The 21,999-nt window shown below is 56.6% G+C and overlaps 1 protein-coding gene across 1 annotated transcript in view; it reads right to left on the bottom strand.

Moving 5' to 3' along the window:
- The window catches only part of scrib (scribble planar cell polarity protein), a 138,698-nt gene that overhangs the window by 12,540 nt on the left and 104,159 nt on the right, over positions 1-21,999 (bottom strand). The window contains exons 28-38 of the mRNA XM_052016028.1: positions 18,021-18,074; positions 17,423-17,503; positions 12,791-12,865; positions 10,807-10,932; positions 8,159-8,203; positions 7,216-7,341; positions 6,281-6,437; positions 5,457-5,631; positions 4,865-4,954; positions 3,644-3,823; positions 2,627-2,782 (exon numbers count right to left, since the gene is read on the bottom strand). Coding sequence (XP_051871988.1) covers positions 2,627-2,782; positions 3,644-3,823; positions 4,865-4,954; positions 5,457-5,631; positions 6,281-6,437; positions 7,216-7,341; positions 8,159-8,203; positions 10,807-10,932; positions 12,791-12,865; positions 17,423-17,503; positions 18,021-18,074 — 1,265 coding nt within the window. The remainder of the gene's footprint in view (positions 1-2,626; positions 2,783-3,643; positions 3,824-4,864; positions 4,955-5,456; positions 5,632-6,280; positions 6,438-7,215; positions 7,342-8,158; positions 8,204-10,806; positions 10,933-12,790; positions 12,866-17,422; positions 17,504-18,020; positions 18,075-21,999) is intronic.

Below are 21,999 nucleotides of genomic sequence, written 5' to 3'. Positions count from 1 at the left end.
TACTGGACCTGGTCTTGGGGAATGTATTGTAAGGGAGCAGTTTGGAGACAGCGACCATAACTCCGTTTGTTTCAACGTGGTTCTGGAAGGATAGGGACGGACCAGAAATAAAGGTCTTACATTGGAGGAAGGCCAATTTTGTTAAAGTATAACTGGGGAGCATCTACTTCTAGTTGTCTGCATCGGCTCAGTGAGAAACAGTGGGAGTTCCTGTAAGGGGGAAAGGCAGGGGTAAGGAGTACAGGGAACCCTGGACATCGGGGGTTGGATAAAGAGGAAAAAGGAAACATAGGACAGGTTCAGGGAACTAATGACAGGAGAGGCCTGTCAGGTGTATAAGTAATGAAATAGGGTGGGAAGACGCATGAAAAGGAAACCAGGAAAGCAAAGAGGGGTCATGAAATATTCCAGGCAGGCAGGATCCAGGAAAATCTGAAGGCATTCCATAAGTATATTCAAGATAACTGGGGAAAGAGCGGGGCCCATTACGGATAACGAGAGCAACCTGTGAGTGGAGCCAGAACACAGCGGGTGGATCCTCAGTGAACACGACCCATCAGTGTTCACATCGGAAACATACTTTGTAGTTGCAGGGGAAGTGCAGGTAAAGAGCTTACAGGTGGGTGAGATTTAACAGGCTGCTGTGGGAGGCGAGGGACGAGATCGCTGGATCAGAAGGCGTGTGGATGCTGGTCTTCATAGGTCAGGGCACTGAGTACAAGAGCAGGGAGGTTATGCTCCAACTTTGTCAAACTTTGGTCAGACCACAGCTGGAGCACTGGGTGCAGTTCTGGTCACCACACTATGGTAAGGGTGTTGGAGAGGGTGCAGAGGATGCCTGGCATGGGGTGTTTCATTCTCCTCTCCAGTTCTGAGGAGAGACTGGAGAGGCTGGGTCTGTTCTCCCTGGAGCTGAGGAGGTTAAGAGGGGACATGACTGAGGTGTATAAGATTATGAGTATAGATAGGGTCGACTGCAGGAAACTTTTCCCCTGATCAGGTGAAAAAAACAAGAGAACATAGGTTTAGAGGAAGGGGAAGAGATTCAGAGGGGATCTGAGGGGACCTTCTTCACCCAGAGAGCAGGGACTACCTGGGACCGCCAGAGAGAGTGGTGGAAGCAGAGTCACTGACAGATGGACACTTTGATGACCCAGGCATGGACGGCTCCAGACCAAGTGTTGGAAGGTGGGATTGGTACAGATGGTGCCAACTCGTCAGTGTGGACATGGTGGGCCACAGATAGAGTCACACTGCACGTAAACAGGCCCTTCGGCCAAACTGGTCCATGCTGACCGAGTCCCCACCCAAGCTATTTCTCTCTGCCCAGGTTTGGCCCATTTCCCTCTAAACCCTTCCTATCCATGTACCTGTCCAAGTACCCGCCTCGACTACTTCCACTGGCAGCTTGGACCACCCTCTGTGTGAAAAATTTGCCCCTCAGGTTCCTATTAAACCCTCTCGCCTTCAGCCTATTCCTTCGCGTTGTTGATTCCCCAACCCTGGGAAAAGGACTGTGCCCGATGCGCAGGGGATGGACAACAGGCGGCTGCAGAAGGAACCGTCAGCCATCCACGACCCCTGGCCTGGCCTCGTACTGCAGGGTGCGCCAAGTCCTGCACTGAGACCTCCCTCCCATCCACCGATGGATTCACGTGTCAGCCCCACAGGAGAGCGACCACACACTACAGACAGGAGGCATGTGGTCAGGGGAAGGTTTGGGTAAATGCTTCCAATTACTCAATACAACTTAGAAGCCTTGAATTTGATCATTGTTTGTGTTTCCCTGACCATCTGACTGTGCTGTCAATGGATTGGGGCCAGATCTGGCTCTTGGGTGCGAGGGGTCAGCTGTCCCGTCCCCTCAGTGGGGCAGGGATTACCCAGACACTGGGCAAGGGGTCAGCTGTCCCGCCCTCCGTGGGGCAGGGATTACCTGGGCCCTGGGACTGGACACTGGTTGAAGCCAGCAGCTCACAGTCTAGTACTGAATCACATAGCTCCTGGCACACCCCCAGAGCACCAACACAGGGTCAGTTTGGAACCGCCATGGTGGGATATGAACTCGGGTCTCCGGACATTTAACGAGACCTCTGGATCACGGCACCACCCTTCCTACTGATGATGTTCAGTCGGTAATGTGGAGGAACGGTTCCCAACAGCCAGTGGCCACAGGTCTGTCCCATGGAGGGCTCTGAGGGGAGATTCCACAAAAGCAGTGTGGGCTCAGGACAGAGGCTGGGGACAGGATGGGCCGAGTCTCCCTCCTGAGGTACAGGACACTGGTGTCCAATGACAGATCACCTCCTCTGACGTGGCCCCTCTCCCCCTTCCGCTACCTCCATGAAAGCCCATTCCCCTCTCAGCCTCACTGGTGGTTCTGGCCCTGAGCTTGGGGACCCTCCCCGAACCCTTCCAACACCTTGTTCCTCCTCTAGGAGCCTTCTTCCCCCTCCGTGGGCCGTCTGGGTCACCCCCCCTAACTCCACGCCCGGTCCAGTGTGTGGGACACCTGAATGCAGTTGCAGTGCCTGTGGTGCAGGGGACAGAGTTGCAGAGAGTGGGGCGTTATGGGTGGGGAGAAATGCAGCATGCAGGAAGCAGCAGGCAGCTGGAGGCTCCACACCTGAGGTCATTGCAGGGCAGCTCGGGCCTAACCAGCGGAAGGAGCTTCAGGCTGGCCACAGAGCCGGTGCCCTGTGCTGCCCGCTGGCGAGACTGGTAGAGGCGGCGGGCTCGGTCTTGTTCATAGTGTTTGAGGTCGTCCGCGAGGGCTTGGTGCCTGAGCCACGAGCACAGGCAGTGAGGAGAGAGAGAGGAGGAAAAAAGCACAAAGACAAAGAGAAGTGAGAAGTAAGAGAGGTACAGTGAGGACAGAGGGAGGGAGAACGGGAGGGTCCTCACACTGCACACAGTCCCAGCCCTCCCCACACACTCGCCCTCAACGGGGGATGGTCCCACACACACTGACCCTCACTGGGAGACGGTCCCACACACACTGACCCTCACTGGGGGACGGTCCCACACACACACACTCACCCTCACTGGGGGACGGGTCCCACACACACACCCTGACCCTCACTGGGGGATGGGTCCCACACACACTGACCCTCACTGGGAGACGGTCCCACACACACTGACCCTCACTGGGGGACGGTCCCACACACACACACTCACCCTCACTGGGGGACGGGTCCCACACACACACCCTGACCCTCACTGGGGGATGGGTCCCACACACACTGACCCTCACTGGGGGATGGTCCCACACACACTGACCCTCACTGGGGGAAGGTCCCACACACACTGACCCTCACTGGGGGATGGGTCCCACACACACTGACCCTCACTGGGGGACGGGTCGCACACACACACACACTGACCCTCACTGGGGGACGGGTCCCACACACACACACTGACCCTCACTGGGGGACGGGTCCCACACACACACACTGACCCTCACTGGGGGACAGTCCCACACACACACTGACTCTCACTGGGGGACGGGTCCCACACACACACTGACTCTCACTGGGGGACAGTTGCTCTGGTGTGGGGGTCCCACAGAGTGTCGTGACAGGAGGATGTGCCTGGTCTGCAGAGTGTCCGCACTGCTGAGCCCTCCCGTGGGTCAGAGCCTTACCTCGCTGCTCTCCACATGGCCCGTTTTTCTGCCTCCAATGCCCGCTTCTCTGCCGGAGACAACTCCTTGTCCCGTCCCACCGCCAGCTCTGGACTCTGTATCCGCAGCCTTTCCTGATATCGCCGCTCTGCTTTCGCCGTCCGGATCGGAGCCGGGGGCTCGGGATATGCCGGGGACAAGCTGTGAGAAAAGATCCATTACCAGGTCGGAAGCGAGGGGGACGGTGCCCTGGGAACCCGCACTGGGTTCCTTACCCCTCTTCGTACTCCCCGGGCCCTGGGACATTTCTCATTTCTTTTTTCCCTTTTCCTTGGAGCAGACTCGATGGGCCAAATGGCCTGCTTCTGCTCCCTTGTCTTGAGATCTTGTGACAGCCCTGGTCACCAGCCGTGGGAGGCACAGCACTGGGCAGCGGGTGGTCCCAGGGTGGGCTCTGGGCAGCGGATGGAGAGGGGAAGGGGGGGATGGGAGGTGGGGGGAGAGGGAGGGGGGACTGGGAGAGGGAGGAGGGGGGAAGGGGAGAGGGAGAGGGGGAGGGGGAGAGGGGCAAGGGGCAGCGGGGAGGGGGGAGCGGGGGGGAGGGAGAGGGAAGGGGAGAGGGGAAGGGGGTGGTCTCGGAGCAGAAGGGAAGATGGTGGGAGGAGATTTAAATGGCGGTGTCACAGAGCGGACGTGCATTTCCCTTCAGCGGAGATGATGCCGAGCAGAGCTTTGATTTGAGTGAATTAGTCAGAGGACGGGAGGGGAGCTGAGGAATGTTTCACCACGACCAGGGTGTGTGACTGACTGACGGTGTGGTTGGGCAGAGGCTCCCCACACTCCAATAGTACCACCGGGATCAGGCATGCTGTTACCTGCAGTGTCACAGACAGGATGGGTGAGGGTATGTCCTCTCCTGGAGGGGTCTGTCCTGTCCTGTTGTTGGGGGGGGGGGGGGGTCTGTCTTGCCCAGCTCTCCTGTACCTCACCTCCTGTCACTGGTTAATCTAGCGCAGGCACATACACAGATACGCAAGTACGCGCGTGTGCACACACCAACTTAAACAGACACACACGTACAGACTCCAACACACACCAGACACACATGCGCACGCACACACATGCATACACACACCGACACAGACACAGACAGACGCACACACACAGCCTGTGAGGACACAGAGAGAGCGTGGCCACACGTGGGGAAGACAGAGATGGCGGGGAAGTTGAGCAGCCCCTCACCCAGTCATTGAGTTGGGACGCTGTTCTTCACTGCTGAGCCCGTCTCCTGCCACAGCTCCATGGTCCCCCGCAGCACCAGATCGGGAGCCCCTGGGGACAGAAGGGAGCCTCAGTCAGCATAGGGAGACGCAACATGGTGTGGGTAGGGCAGGGGCCAGGAGATGGTGGGGAGTGAGGAGGTGGGGGGTGAGGGGCTGGGGGCTGAGATGAGGGGAGGGAAGGGAGGATCGAGGTGACGGGTGGAGGGAATGGAGGTGGCAGTGAGGGGCAGAAAGGGAGGTGGGGGTGAGGAGGTGAAGATGTTGAGGGAAGGGAGGAGGGAGCGGGTGGGAAGAGGCGAGGTCAGGCAAGGGCAGTGGAGGAATGGAGGGGAGGAGATGGGGAGGAGGGATGGAGGGAAGGTAGCTGGTGTTGGAGACACAGGACAGTCGCCGGTGTTGGATGTACAGGATGTGGGATGGGTCGCCGGTGTTGGATGTACAGGACGCGGGACGGTCGCCGGCGCTGTATGTACAGGACGCGGGACGGTCGCCAGCGCTATATGTACAGGACGTGGGATGGTTGCCAGTGGAGCAGACGGCAGTACACATACCCGGAGGTTGGGGATTCCTGGGATCTCCCATCCAGACGCTCGATCCTGTACTCCACGCCTTCAATCACCACCGTTCCCTGCCCGCTCAGGTCCGACGCCCTTCTGTCTTCATCGTCGTCGTCCTCCTCCTCCTCGGGCAGCACCGCCCCCTCTCCTCGGTGCCTCATCTTCCGCTCTGCCCCAGAGGAACATGTCACAGGGCTGGCTGGGGCCCAGGAACCCCCACCCCCAGCCCAACCACCCCACCACCCCCTCCCCGTGCCTCAACCCCCACTCCCAACCCAACCCAACCCACCCCACCCCTCCCCTCCGCCCTACCCAACCCCCTGGCCCTACCCACCCCACCGCCACTGCCCCAACATACCCCTCCACCCCACCCCACAACCACCCTAGCACAGCCCCCTCACCTCCACACCAAGGGAACCCCGCGGAGGAAGCCCTGCGGCCAGAGATCTCCCCGGTGAGGGATCTCCCCGGTGAGGGAGCCCCGCGGTGAGGGATCTCCCCGGTGAGGGAGCCCCGCGGTGAGGGATCTCCCCGGTGAGGGAGCCCCGCGGTGAGGGATCTCCCCGGTGAGGGAGCCCCGCGGTGAGGGATCTCCCCGGTGAGGGAGCCCCGCGGTGAGGGATCTCCCCGGTGAGGGAGCCCCGCGGTGAGGGATCTCCCCGGTGAGGGAGCCCCGCGGTGAGGGATCTCCCCGGTGAGGGAGCCCCGCGGTGAGGGATCTCCCCGGTGAGGGAGCCCCGCGGTGAGGGATCTCCCCGGTGAGGGAGCCCCGCGGTGAGGGATCTCCCCGGTGAGGGAGCCCCACGGTCTGCACTTACCTTCCTCCTCTTTCATCTTCCTCAGGTCATGCTCGGCCACTAGCGACACCCGTTTGGGCCTCTCTGCGGACGGGGGCCTCACCTCCATCTCAAAGTACTTCTGACGCTCCCGGAATGACTGCTGCTCCGGACTGTCCAATGCTCCAGGGGAGGGAACCTTCCACACAGGACACGGACCATCAGTCAGCGCAGAACAACGCGCCGGCCTGACACACGGACCCGCGCGCCACCCCGACACACGGACCCGCACGCCACCCCGACACACGGACCCGCGCGCCACCCCGACACACGGACCCGCGCGCCACCCCGACACACGGACCCGCGCGCCACCCCGACACACGGACCCGCGCGCCACCCCGACACACGGACCCGCACGCCACCCCGACACACGGACCCGCACGCCACCCCGACACACACACTGCCCCAAAACACAGTACCTCCCACTGCCCGACACAAAGACCTTCCCACCACAATGTTCCAAACAACCTTATTCCACACCTCCCCGGAGCTCAAGGCAGCGTTCCCTATCCCAATGGTGGATCTGTGTTTACACCAGGTGGAGGGGTCAGCGTTTACACCAGGCGGAGGGGTCAGCGTTTACACCAGGCGGAGGGGTCTCTGTGTTTACACCAGGCAGAGGGGTTTGCGTTCACACCAGGCAGAGGGGTTTGCGTTCACACCAGGCAGAGGGGTCTGCGTTCACACCAGGTGGGTCTGTGCTTACACCAAGTGAAGGGGTCTGTGTTCACACCAGACGGAGGGGTCTGTGTTTCCACCAGACGGGAGGGGTCTGTGTTTACATGGGACCAGTGGGTTCCCCCTCTTGGGGAGTGTCGACTCTGCTGCTGAGGGTTATGTAACAGCCACTGTTATCGGTCAGATCACCAAAGCCTCTGCCCCACCACCAACGCCACCTCCATTAGTCGAGCAGCTACCTCTGGCTCCTTCCACCTTGCACTGCCTGGGGCCCTGGTGCCAGCTGTGGGTGTGCTGTAACTCCGTGGCCCATGGCCTTCCTCCTCCCAGCGCGTTAACATGGCAAACACACCATCCTCTCCGTCCTGCAACACACAAACGTCTCTTAAACGCTGTCACTGTCCCTGCATTGACCACCCCCCCTGGCAGCTCATTCCACACACCCCACCACCCTCTGGGAGAAAAACCTGCCCCCCCGGCTCCTGTTTAAACCTCCCCCCGGGGATGGTGTCACTCCCTGCAGACGGGCTCACTCCCCGCGGACGGGCTCGGTCCCCGCGGACGGGCTCGGTCCCCATTTACGTCAATCCCGTCGGTCCCCGTGGATGAGGTCTGTCCCAGTCCCCATCTCCCAGTCCCGTGGGTTGTGGCTCTTGCAGGGAGAGTGAGCAGGTGTTCAGGGAAGGGTGAAAGTGAAAGGCAGCAAGATTAGGGAACCGTGGTCAGCGTGTCGCCTGTGTAAGGAGCCACAGCAGATGGGCGAGGGGCAAAATCGATATTGCTCAGCGTCATTAACCGTGGGGAAGGTGATGGAGACTGGGGACTTTAGGGAAACACATCACAAGAGAGAAGGTGCTGGCGGTCCTGAAGTGCACAAAGGTAGATAAACCCCCGGGGCCTGACCAAGTGCGTCCTAAGACGTGAGGGAGGGCCCTGGCTGGGATATCTGTTGTCGGGACTGAAGGACTATGGGGAGAGATGAGATAGGCTGGCCATGTTTCCCCTGGAGGACCCCAAATCCTGTCACCCTCGCCCAAACCCCATGGAACCCTTCAGTCGAAGTGCAACACCACTGGGTGAAGCGTCCCAACTAACTGGGCTCTGTGGAGGTGAAAGGATTTGCGCATCTTCTCACACTGAGTGTGATGTAAACCCGGCCTGTAGCAGTGCAGGTAGACTCACCTCAGTGGTGGGCTTGGCTCGGAAGTTTCTGTGCACAGCAACATCCTTTGAGGAGAGAAGAAACAGGAGTTTGAAGCTGATGGCAACACTGTAATGCAGTGAGCTACCCCGTCACCACAGCTCATGGGACGTCACCTGAAGGGGACCAGCCTCACCTGTTGTACCTGTACTCCCAGGTGTTCAAACTGATGTTACTATAAGGATCAGGGAAGGTGGGGATGCGGATGGTGGTCGGGCAGACAGGAGGGATCAGCGAGGAGGGGTCAGTGGGAGCCAGCAGGGTCAGGGGGCGCCAGCAGGGTCAGTGCCGGGACCACAATCGTTTGCAATCTGACTTGGAGGGAGGGAGAGAGTGTACGGCAGCCAAATGCATAGAGAACATACAAAGAGGAGGGAAGGTGGGTCGTGCGGAGGAAACCCAGAGCTTACAGAGGTGTCACTTGGTTAGGTGAGTGGGGGAAAGGTCAGCAAATAAAGTGGGAGATGTGAAGTCATTCACCTTGGAAGGACAGAGAACAGAGTATTAGTTAGATGGAGAGGAATTGCAGGAACCTGCAGAACAAGGGGATTTGGGGTCCATGTGTGTGAAACACCATAAACATGCACAGCACAGCAGGTGACGGGGAAGGGGAATGGGATGTTCGCCCTTACTTCAGTAGAAAAGTTAACTGTACAGGGAGGGAGGGCAAGAGGGGCCTGAAACATGTCAACGTCATGAAAGAGGAGGTGTTAGTGGTCTTAAGATGCATAAATGTGGATAAATCTCCAGAGCCTGACCTGACGTATCCTCAGACTGTGTGGAAGCTGGGGAAGAAATTCCTGGGGTCTTGGCAGAGATTTTCTTACCATCGTTAGCCACAGGTGAGGTACCAGAAGATTGGAGGGTGGCTACTGTTGTAGCTAAGGTGACCAAGGGGATTGATGAAAGCAAGGTGGTAGATGTTGTCTACATGGATTTTAGCAAGGCCTTTGGCCAAATCCCACAGGAAGGCTAGTCCAGAAGGTGAGATTCCATGGGATCCAGGATCCAACCAACTGGATACAACATTGGTTTGGTGGGAGGAGTCAGAGGGAGGTACTGTAGGGTTGTGTCTCAGATTGGAGACCCATGCCGCAGGGATTGGTGCTGCGACCACTGTTATTTGTTATAGATTAACGATATGGATGAGAATGCAGGAGGCATGATTAATACGTTTGTGGATGACACCAAAGTTGGTGGAGGGCGAGGGAGGTTGTCTGCAGTTACAACAGGATCTAGATCAACTGGGAAAGTGGGCATTTAACTCAGGAAAGTGCCAAGTGATGCAGTTTGGTAAGTTAAAGCAGGACAGGACTTGCACAGTAAATGGCAGGGTCCTGGGGAGTGTTGTAGAACAGAGAGACCCGGGGTACAGGTACATAGTTCCCTGAGAGTGACACAGGTAGACAAAGTGGTGAGGCACATGGCATACTTGCCTTCATTGGACGGGCACGGAGTACAAGAGTTGGGACGTCATGTACAAGACGTTGGTGAGACTGCACCTGGAGTAATGTGTGCGTTTCTGGCCGCCTTACTACAGGAAGGATGTGATCAAGCTGGAAAGGGTGCAGAAAAGCTTCACTAGGATGTTGTCAGGACTGGAGGGCTTGAGTTCTAAGGAAAGGTTAGGCAAATTTGGTTTGTTCTAAGGAAAGGTTGGGCAAACTTGGTTTGTTCTCCCTAGAGCATCGGAGGCTAAGGGGAGACCTGATAGAAGTTTTTAAAGTTATGAGAGGCATAGATAGAGCAGACAGAATCTTATCCCCAGGGTAGAAATGCCTAACACCGCAGGACACGCTTTTAAGGTTAGAGGAGGAAAGTTTAAAGACGATGTGAGGGGCAAGTTATTTACGCAGAGAGTGATGGGTGCCTGGAATGAGTCACCAGGGGCAGTGCTGGAAGCAGGCAGTTTGGAGGAGTTTAAGAGGCTTTCAGATAGACGCATGAATATGAGGGGAATGGAGGGATGTGGGGATACACAGGAGGAGGACATTTAGCATAAATTGGCATCGAGATCGGCACAACACGGTGAGCCGAAGGGCCTGTCCAGTGCTGTACTGTTCCATGTTCTATGAGAGACTGGATAAACTGGGACTGTTTTCCCTGGAGCAAAGTAGGCTGAGGGGTGACTTTATAGAGGTTTATGAAGTTGTACAAGACATTGGTGAGACCACAGCTGGAGCACTGTGTAGAGTTTTAGTTATCCTATTTTCGGACTGATGGGACTAGCTCAGATAGGCACTTGTTCAGCATGGATCAGCTGGGCCAAAGGGCCTGCTTCTGTGCTATCTGACCCATCACACAGGACCTCAGCACAGGGCACCCTAGCATGCTGGACCCAACACACAGGACCTCAGCACAGGGCACCCTAGGGTGCTGAACCCAACACATAGGACCTCAGCACAGGGCACCCTGGGATGCTGAACCCAACACACAGGACCTCAGAACAGGGCACCCTGGGATGCTGAACCCAACACACAGGACCTCAGAACAGGGCACCCTGGGATGCTGAACCCAACACACAGGATCTCAGCACAGGGCACCCTAGGGTGCTGGACCCAGCTTGAATTCTAGAGCACACCAGTGTGTTTGGTGAGCTTGGGGGATGGAGCGGTGGTGAAACACTTACAGCATCCTGTGGCACTGCCTGCTCCTCCACTGTCTGGAACGGGTTGGGACTGTTCCTGCCATCGGCTGGTGCTGTACCAAGGACGGCTCGGACCCGGGACAGTGGATGGATGACCCCAGGCTTTGTCTGTGCCGATAGCAACAGGGGGTGGGAGAGGAGGGGAGAGATGAGGGGTGGGGGTGGGGGAGAGGTGGGGAGGGGGAGAGGTGGGGGGAGAGGGACGGGAGGGGCAGAGACGAGAGGGAGGAGGGTGAGAAGAGGGGAAGGGAGATGGAGGGGGAGGGGCAGGGGGTAGGGACATGAAAGCGAGGTGGAGGGGGGGAGGGAAGAGGAGGGGAGGGAGAGAGAGAGAGGTGGATCACAGAACGAGACAGAGCAAAGTGGACGAAGGGTGAGGGGGGGTGATCATGAGATACAGAGTACAGAGAGTTGGAAGGGGAAGGGGACACACAGACCGGAGACAGCGGCACGGAGAGGGTCACACAGTGAGCAAGGTGATGGCAGGGCAGAGGAAGAAACACAGAAAAGAGAAAAAGCAGAGAAGTGAACGAGAGGAGTTGGAGGGGAGAATTCTCCCCTCCGCAGAAACCCTGCTGTAGCCCGGGGACCAGCGGAGGGGGGAGTCAATGTCCACCCTACAGTGGGAACCCCGGACACAGTGCGCGCTCTGTACTGTCCCCTCCCTCCCCGGACACAGTGCGCGCTCTGTACCGTCCCCTCCCCGGACACAGTGCGCTCTCTGTACTGTCCCCTCCCCGGACACAGTGCGCTCTCTGTACTGTCCCCTCCCCGGACACAGTGCGCTCTCTGTACTGTCCCCTCCCCGGACACAGTGCGCTCTCTGTACTGTCTCCTCCCCGGACACAGTGTGCTCTCTGTACTGTCCCCTCCCTCCCCGGACAGTGCGCTCTCTGTACTGTCCCCTCCCTCCCCCAGACACAGTGCGCTCTCTGTACTGTCCCCTCCCCGGACACAGTGCGCTCTCTGTACCGTCCCCTCCCTCCCCGGACACAGTGCGCTCTCTGTACCGTCCCCTCCCTCCCCGGACACAGTGCGCTCTCTGTACCGTCCCCTCCCTCCCCGGACACAGTGCGCTCTCTGTACCGTCCCCTCCCTCCCCGGACATAGTGCGCTCTCTGTACTGTCCCCTCCCCGGACACAGTGCGCGCTCTGTACTGTCCCCTCCCTCCCCGGACACAGTGCGCGCTCTGTACTGTCCCCTCCCCGGACACAGTGCGCTCTCTGTACTGTCTCCTCCCCGGACACAGTGCGCTCTCTGTACTGTCCCCTCCCTCCCCGGACACAGTGCACTCTCTGTACTGTCCCCTCCCCGGACACAGTGCGCTCTCTGTACCGTCCCCTCCCTCCCCGGACACAGTGCGCTCTCTGTACCGTCCCCTCCCTCCCCGGACACAGTGCGCTCTCTGTACCGTCCCCTCCCTCCCCGGACACAGTGCGCTCTCTGTACTGTCCCCTCCCCGGACGCAGTGCGCTCTCTGTACTGTCCCCTCCCTCCCCGGACACAGTGCGCTCTCTGTACTGTCCCCTCCCTCCCCGGACACAGTGCGCTCTCTGTACTGTCCCCTCCCCCGGACACAGTGCGTTCTCTGTACTGTCCCCTCCCTCCCCAGACACAGTGCGCTCCCTATACTGTCCCCTCCCCAGACATAGTGCGCGCTCTGTACTGTCCCCTCCCTCCCCGGACACAGTGCGCGCTCTGTACTGTCCCCTCCCCCGGACACAGTGCGCTCTCCGTACTGTCCCCTCCCCGGACACAGTGCGCGCTCTGTACTGTCCCCTCCCCGGACACAGTGCGCTCTCCGTACTGTCCCCTCCCCGGACACAGTGCGCTCTCCGTACTGTCCCCTCCCTCCCCGGACACAGTGCGCGCTCTGTACCGTCCCCTCCCCGGACACAGTGCGCGCTCTGTACTGTCCCCTCCCTCCCTGGACACAGTGCGCTCTCTGCCCTGGAGTGAACTTACTGGCTGGAAGGTGGGGGAGCTGCTGAAATCCCGTGGGACACTGTTGCCGGGGACAGGATTGCTGCTGGAACTGGTCTGGAAAACAGGATGACAGCAAATGCAGCAGCTGAGTCTATGGTACAGCTGGGATATCGCCCATCTACCCCTGACCGCTCCCCCAGACCTGTCCCGTCTCCCTCAACCCGTCCCCTCCCCCTGGACCCGACCCCTCTCCCTCAACCCGTCCCCTCCCCTTGTTGCAATGCTTGCTCACCGTCCCTCTCCTGGTGGTCACCAGCCCAAACCAACCCACTCCTGGTGTCGCCGACACACTCCCGGTGGTCACTGACCCACTCCCGGTGGTCACTGACCCACACTGACCCACTGCTGGTGGTCACTGACCCACACTGCTGACTGTTCACGCTCAGAACTTCCCAGCCGCCCCTCCCACGCTCACTGATCTACACTGGAACAGCAGCAGGCCCTTCGGCCCACCTCACCCATACTGAGCGTGATGCCCTTCTGCACGGATCCCATCTGCCCACTGCCCGTCCTCTCCTATCCACGCCTCCACCACCTTACAACTCCCCTCCCCTTCTCAATCACTTTGCGGCTTCCCCACTCCCGGCCAGGTCTCCCTGTACACCTCCCTCCTGGGACGCAGCAGTGACGGCACGGAGACATTTTACATTCACCGCCCACCCCAGGCCGCGCCGTCCCAGCTCAGGGGCAGCAGGTCACCGCACTCCGAGTGCTCCGGTGTTAGTTCACTGCAGTCACAGGGCACATGTGCACACACACACACCCCAACATGCACAAACACACTTATATCATGCACATGCATGAACACAATCACACACCAGCACATGCACAGACAGAAACACACATGTGCATTAAAATGCACACACACAACTTCCTGTGCACAGGCATGCACATGTGGATGCACACAGACATCAACATGCATGCATGCACTCCTGCACACACAGACACACATGCGCACACACCCACACCCCAACGCACACACCCACACCCCAACGCACACACAGACACACACCCACACTGACACACACACCGACACAGACAGAAAGCACAGTGGGAACCAGGCCCACACACACACAGATGGACCCGTCGGGTCTGTGAGTTGGGAACACACCCCAGTGAGAGGGCGTGTGCTCAGTCACACCATGCCGTGCCCGGCTCCCTGCCTGGACGTGGCTGCCCATACCTCCCTGATCCTCGCACGAGCCCTGGTGTTGGCCACCACGAAGGGGTTCTGGTGGAAGGGGATGGGCTGCAGCTCGATCAGAACCTCTTCCTCCTCACGCACTTGGGCCTGGTTCCTGTGATCGGTGAATGGCCTGTCCCCACTGCCCCCTTCTGTTCTCCAGCACCCATGGGTGCCTCGCTGCTCACTGACACCGGCCCCAGGGCCTCCACTAACTTCCCTCGAGGCTGCAGAGCCCGATGTGCCAGAAGGAGCAACCTCGCCCTCTTGTACTGTGCAGCGTTGCCCACACTCAGCTTCCATGGCAGCAATGGAAGGAAGGACAGGGCAGAGACGGGCTGCGGGGATTCAGAGACACCCGCCGCATTCAAACCTCAGCAGCGCTGACCACATGTTCCTCAGCTCCTGATTCCTAAAAGAGAAAGCCTCGTGTGAGGCAGCAGGGCAGGACAGCAAAGCCGCAGATCCTCGCACGTACACCGCCAGCACCCAGCGGGCCCCCACCCTCAGGTACCGGGAGCAGGGTGACTGAGGTAGGGCTACGGCTCCTGACACACAGCGACCGGACTTTCACTGCACCTCCATGACACAGGGAGATGGCAGAGGAGCGCTGGAGGGAAGGAAAGAACAGGGACATGCCAGGGTGAGATGGGGAGGAAAAGGAAAGGCAGCGTCGGTAATCAGAGCGGCCACAATGACCAGGGAGGGCAGAGAGAACGTCCCAGTGGACGGGCCATCCTGTAACAAGGGGAGAGAGAACCCCGGGTATTCGGAGTGATCAGGACAGATCCCCCCACACGTGGGGAGGGGACACAGAGAGACCTCCTACTGGTGTGGGCTGTCAGATTTGTCCAGATTACAGAGGAGGTGAGGTAATGGCTCCGTGGGATTAGCTCACAAAACCACGATCTCACTGAACGTCGGAAGAATTTGAGAGTCTCAAGCAGGACAGCACAGTGCTGGTGAAGAACCGGCTGCACTGCAGCAGTGACTGGGAACTCTCCTGTAGGAAATGTCTGACAATCAAACCTCCCCCAGCACCCACAGCCCTGGGACACCCACCCACCTACGGCCCTGGTCTGCTCCGGAGGATAACGCTCCCCAAGAACGCAATACTTACATCGTCCCACCAGCCTGTCCACAGAAGGCTACCTTGAAACTCCCTGGTCCTGGGTTCTGAAGGCTGGGGATCGAGCACTTCCCCACACAGTGTACAGGACAGGCTGTAACCCTACACACAAAGGGTTTGAGCTCCCGCCCCACACTGACAAGGCAGGAGCAGATGCGAGGCTCGGCACTCTCACCTCTCACCCCTACAACTAAAACGGGCCCAAGGTCACAGCCAGCATTCCAGGGCTGACTCCCGAGGCATTCGCAGGCTTCGCATTCTTGACTCGTTCACAATCGTTGCCAACAGCCTCTTCAATGCCATCGGCTGCTCAGGGTCTTCACCAACCTCCCCGTCAGCCGCCGCCCGACATCAGACTCACAGAGCAGGGCACCGAGCCCCATGGTGAGGGTGTCAAGGTCAGGGGGCACCGAGCCCCATGGTGAGGGTGTCAAAGTCAGGGGGCACAGAAGGTGTGGGAGTTTAGAGGGAGTTTAGAGGGAATCTGAGGGGGGATATTTTCACCCAGAGGGTGGAGGAGGTCTGGAATGTGCTGCCAGAAGAGGTCACTGGGATCAGTAGGTATGATGGGCGGCTCTGGCTATTTACCCTACCTATCCCACTCAGAGATTTGCACACCTCTACTGGGTCACCCCTCAGTCTGCACTGCAGGGAAAACAAACCCACCTGTCCTGTCCCTCCTTGTAACTGGAACACTCCAGTCCGGACCACACACAACAGGAATGGTGTGGCTGCACTGGAGAGAGTGCGGGAGAGATTCACCAGCAATGGAGGGACGGGGTTACTGGGAGACTGCACAGGCTGGGAGCGCAGGAGGCGAGGGGTGATTTGTACATGTCTATGAAATGATGAGGGGCACAGATAGGGTAGATAATTACTGTCTTTTTCCCAGGGCAGTGGAGGCTAAAACTAGAGAAGATCGAACTTGAAGGCAGAGTACAAGGTTAATGGCAGGATTCTGAGCAGTGTGGAGGAACAGAGGGATCTCTGGGTCCGCGCAGGTTGATAGGGTTGTTAAGGCGGCGTATGGTGTGTTGGCCTTCATTAGTCAGGGTACTGAGTTCAAGAGCTGCGAGGTAATGTTGTAGCTCTATAGAACTCTGATTAGACCACACTTGGAGTATTGTGTTCAGTTCTGGTTGTCTCATTACAGGAAGGATGTGGAAGCTTTAGAGACGGTGCAGAGGAAATTTACCAGGATGCTGCCTGGATTGGAGAGCACGTCTTATGAGGAAAGCTGGGGCTTTTCTCTGTGAAGCGATGCAGGAAGGGAGGCAATTTGATAGAGGTGTATAAGATTATGAGGGGCATAGATAGAGTGGACAGCCAGCACCTTTTCCCCAGGGCGGCAATGGCTGATACCAGAGGACATCAGTTTAAGGTCAGAGGAGGAATATTCAGGGGAGATGTCAGAGGTAGGTTCTGTACACAGAAAGTGGTGAGTGACTGGAGCACGCTGCCAGGGGTGGGTGGGAGAGGCTGGTACAATAGGGACATGTAAAATACTCTTCGATAGGCACATTAATGTAAGAAAAATGGAGGGTTATGGGCTGTGTAGGAGGGAGGGGTTAGATTGATCAGGGAGTAGGTTTATATAGGTCAGCACAACATCATGGGCGGAAGGGCCTGTACTGTTCTGTGCTCTAGAGGACATAGATTGAAGGTGAGGGGGGAAGGTTTAAAGGGGACCTGAGGGGCAGAGGTCCCTCTGTTCACAACACTCCTTAGGCCCTCCCATTGACTGTGTACCTCCTACCCTTGTTTGACTTCCCAGGACGTATCACTATGCACTGAGTGGGGAAGTTCACACCTACCCTGAACACCCATGCCATGGAGCTGGCAGAGGAGGCCACTCCCAGCTGGGAGTGATGGCCAGCACCAGTGGTGTCTGTACTGAAACCTCTGGTGTCCCTCCCTGCACACTGCTCATCGTTACCATGTCCTGGTGCAGTGACGTCAGCACCGCCTACAGCAGAGGTGGTCCCCAGCAACACAGCCAGAGCGGCTGTGACACTTCTGTTACACCAGCAGCTTCCATGCAACACACAGACTGCAGACGTATACGCAGTCACACAGGAAAGTGCTCACACACACACACACACGCACCTCCACATACACAAACACACCTCCACATACACAATACACACGCCCACCCACACACACACAATACACACACACACACACACACACAATACATACACCTTCACATACACAAACCCTCATACATATGCACCCACATACACCCACACCTCAACACACACTTACCCACACAGACACAGACACACACACCCTAGCTTACCCGATGAACCCTCTGGATGCCACTGTTGGGTAGAGCTGCCAGGGTCCTGTAATCCAGCTTCAGGGGTTCAGTGCTGTGATTCTGTGAACAACGAAGGGAGGGAAGTTGGATTACACACTGAGGGTCTCTCTGACAGGGCAGAGGGAACACACAACAGAGAATCATCTTCACCTTTGTTCAACAGTAACGCCAAAACGGAATGCACACACGGGGGTCTCCCAATCCCATCCCTGCAGACGGGGGTCTCCCAAACCGCACAGTGCGGTCTCCCGATCCCCCCACACACAGGGATCTCCCAATCCCGCCCCTGCATACGGGGTTCTCCCAATCCGCACACGGGGGTCTCCCGATCCCACCCCGCACACGGGGGTCTCCCGATCCCACCCCCACACAAGGGGGACTCCCGATCCTCACCCCCACACACGGGGGTCTCCCGATGCCACCCCCACACACGGGGGTCTCCCGATGCCACCCCCACACACGGGGGACTCCCGATCCTCACACCCACACACGGGGGACTCCCAATCCCCCCACACAGTCCCCGTCACTCACACAGTCCCCATCAGCCTCCTCCACCACACCAGCCCTGTCTCCTCACCTCTTCCTCCTCCAGTCTGCGAGTGGCCTCCTCTTGCTCCCTCCGCATTCTCTCCTTTCAGACAGGACAAGGACAGGCAGAGTTAGTGACCTGAGCTCACTCAGGCAGCCCAGCCACAAGGCACAGCCACTACTAGTCTCATTCGGAGGGGTTGGTTTGAGCAGATGTAGATGGCGTTAAACTGCTTGCGAGAAAGATCCCTGGGACAAGGTTCCAGTCCTGTATAACAGCCTCTGAAACACCTCACGGCTGGGTTGGTTAGAGGGAGTGCCAAGGATGCATTGTTAGAGTTGACAGCACAATGAAAGTTGAGGAGGATGTGCACCATTTGTGATTCACCCATTTGTACTCCTCAGGATCTTATATACCTCAATCTCCTACGTTCCAGGGAATAAAATGCTAGTCTGTGCAACCTCTCCTTGTAACTCAGGGCCTCAAGTCGAGGCAACATCCTGGGAAATCTTTTCTGCACTCTTTGTAGTTTAATAACATCTTTCTCATAACACGGTGACCAAAACTGTGCACAATACTCCAAGTGCAGCCTCACTAATAACTGCAACATAACTGCCCAAGGCCAGTGTGCCAAATACCTTCTTCACCACGTTATCTATCTGTGACACCACTTTCAGTGAACTATGCACTTGCACTCCTAGGTGCCTCTGTTCTATAACACTCCCCAGGGCCCTACCGTTGACTGTATAATCCCTACCCTGGTTTGATCTCCCAAAATGTAACACCTCACATTTATCTGTATTGAAAACCATTTGCCAATCCTCAGCCCACATACCCAGCTGACCAAGATCCCTCTGTAAGTTTTCGTAATCTTCTACACTATCTACACCACCACCTATTTTAGTATCATCCACAGACTTACTAACCACGCCTTGTACATTCACATCCAAATCGTTTATACAAATTACAAAGGTCCCAGCACCGACCCCTGTGGCACACCACTAGACACACGCCTCCAGTCTGAGAAACAACCCTCGACCATCACCCTCTGCTTCCTACCACTGAGACAATTATGAATCCAATCCGATGTCTCCCCCTGGATCCCATGTGATCTAACCTTCCTGACTAGCCTGTCATGAGGGACCTTGTCAAAGGCCTTGCTGAAGTCCATATAGACAATGTCCACTGCCCGGCCCTTATCTTGGTTACCTCCTCACAGAACTCCAAGAGACTTGTCAGACACAACTTCCCACACACAAAGCTGCGCTGACTGTCCCGAATCAGACCCTGTCTCTCTAAATGTTGGTAGATCCTGTCCTCAGAATCTCCTCCAGCAATTTACCCACCACCGATGTCAGACTCACCGGCCTGTAGTTTCACAAGATCACAAGACAAGGGAGCAGAAGCAGGCCATTCGGCCCATCGAGTCTGCTCCAAAGGAAAGGGAAAAAAGAAATGAGAAATGGGGAAGGGGGTGGGGGTGGGCAAAAAAAAAACCTATTCTAATCCCAATTTCCGGCCTTATCCCCATATCCCTTGATACCCTGACTATTTAGATATCTATCTATCTCCTCCTTGAACGCCCCCACTGATCTGGCCTCCACTGCTGTACGTGGCAAGGAGTTCCACAAATTCACCACCCTCTGGCTAAAGAAATTTCTCCTCATCTCTGTTTTGAAACTGTACCCTCTAATTCTAAGATTGTGCCCTCTGGTCCTGGACTCACCCAAGGGAAACAGCCTAGCCACATCTACTCTATCCTTTCCTATCAACATTTTAAATGTTGCTATGAGGTCCCCTCTCATTCTTCTGTACTCCAGTGAGTACAGTCCAAGAGCTGACAAACGTTCGTCATACGTAAGCCCTTTCATTCCTGGAATCATCCTCGTAAATCTCCTCTGAACCCTCTCCAACGTCAGCACATCCTTCCTAAGATGTGGGGCCCAAAACTGCACACAATGGTATGGCAATCATTTATAACCAGAGCCTCAATATCTCTGGTCATCAGGGTTCCCGAAGCCTGCCAGCCTTGCCCTTCACCTTAACGGGAACTGTGCCTTAACTGTTTGGAGCAGCCAACTATGTGGTACCTTGTCAAATGCCTTCCTGCCTTCATTAATCTCCTCAGTCACCTCCTCAAAAAACTCTATCGAATGAGGCAGGCGTCCCCCACCCCAAAGCTACGCGGTCGCGAATCAGTCTCTGGCTTTCCAAGATATACATGAATTCTGTCCCTTAGAGTTTTCTCCAATTAGGATCAGGTCCCACTGTGGGTAAACGGGATAGTCAGCATGGACAGCTGGGCTGAAGGGCCTGTTTCTGTACTGTACCATCAACGACTCTCATTTCCCTACTGCTGATAATAACATTAACGATTCTCTTCCCTTTCCCAGTCCTGACAACAGGCTTTGACCTGAAATGATGCCTATTTCTCCCTGCATGGATGCTGCCTGACCTGCTGAGTATTTCCAGCATCTTCTGCTTTATCCCTGGCTGAGGAACCTGGAACCAGGGGTCACAGCCTCAGGACAAGGGACTGAGGCGAGGAGAAACCTCTCTGCACAGAGGGTCTGAACCTTTGGAATTCTCTGCCTTTAAACTGCACGGAAGTGGAAGTGAAACTTTCCCCACAGTAACTGGGATCACCTGAGTGTCAGAAGAATAGATGGCAGGCAGCAGGACACAGTAGTGTAGCGGTTAGTGTAACGCTATTACAGCGCCAGCGACCCGGGTTCAATTCTGGCCGCTGTCTGTAAGGAGTTTGTACGTTCTCCCCGTGTCTGCGTGGGTTTCCTCCGGGTACTCCGGTTTCCTCCCACATTCCAAAGACGTACGGGTTAGGAAGTTGTGGGCATGCTATGTTGGCGCCGGAAGCGTGGCGACACTTGCGGGCTGCCCCCAGAGCACTCCACGCTAAAGATGCATTTCACTGTCTGTTTCGATGTACATGTGACTAATAAAGAAATCTTATTTATAACATGCCAGTACATTTAATAGTCTGACTGGGGACGGAGCCATTCTACACCTAATCCCAGGGAATGACATCAGCCGAGCGGCTGAAGTGTCAGTGGGAAACAGGGACAGCTTGGACACAGTGGCCATAACAGAGTTACAAAGCACGGACACCAGCTGTTTAGCCCAAATGGTCCATGCTGACCAAGATTCCCATCTCAGCCAGTCCCATTTGCCTGCGTTTGGCCCATATCCCTCTAAACCTTTCCTATCCATGGACCTGTCCAAGTGTCTTTTAAAAGTTGTTATTGTACCTGCCCCACCACTTCCTCTGGCAGCTTGTTCCACAGATACCACCCTTTGTGTAAAAAAAAATTTGTCCCTCAAGTTCCTCTTAAATCTCTCCCCTCTCACCGTAAACCTATGCCCTCTAGTTCTTGATATCCCAACCCGGGAAAAAGACTGAGTGCATTCACCCAATCTACGCCCCTCATGATTTTATACACCTCTATACGATCACCTCTCAGCCTCCTATGCTCTAAGGATTAAAGTCCTTGTCATCTGCAAACTTACTCCATGCCTTGAACATTCTTATCCAAATCGTTGATAGATGTCAAACAACCATGGGCCCAGCACCGAGCCCTGGGGAACCACCGTCATCACGGCCTCCAGTCTGAGAACCAACCTTCCACCATCACCCTCTGCTTCCTACCATCAAGCCAGTTGTGTATCCAGTTATCCAGCTCTCCCTAGATTCCATGCGATTGAACCTTCCAGAGCAGTCTACCACGTGGAACCTCATCAAAGGCCTTACTGAAGTCCGTATAGACCATGTCTACCGCCCTGCCCTCGTCCCATTTCTTCTGTTTTTATTTCAGATTTTTCTTTCCAGAGTTGTGACACTGTAGGAAAGGCTAGTTATTTGGGATTGTTATTAAGTGCTGAGTCCACAGGACTGGAACATCCCCAAACGGAAGCTGTTCCTCAAGCTTGTTTCATTGTAACAGAGTCTCAGGCCAAATATAAGGACCAGAAGGGGAGTGCGATGGAGAACTACGCTGACAATTCTCAAATT

Source organism: Pristis pectinata, chromosome 5, assembly GCF_009764475.1.
Source record: "Pristis pectinata isolate sPriPec2 chromosome 5, sPriPec2.1.pri, whole genome shotgun sequence".
NCBI lineage: Eukaryota > Metazoa > Chordata > Chondrichthyes > Rhinopristiformes > Pristidae > Pristis > Pristis pectinata.
This window is presented reverse-complemented; position numbering and strand designations above follow the sequence as displayed.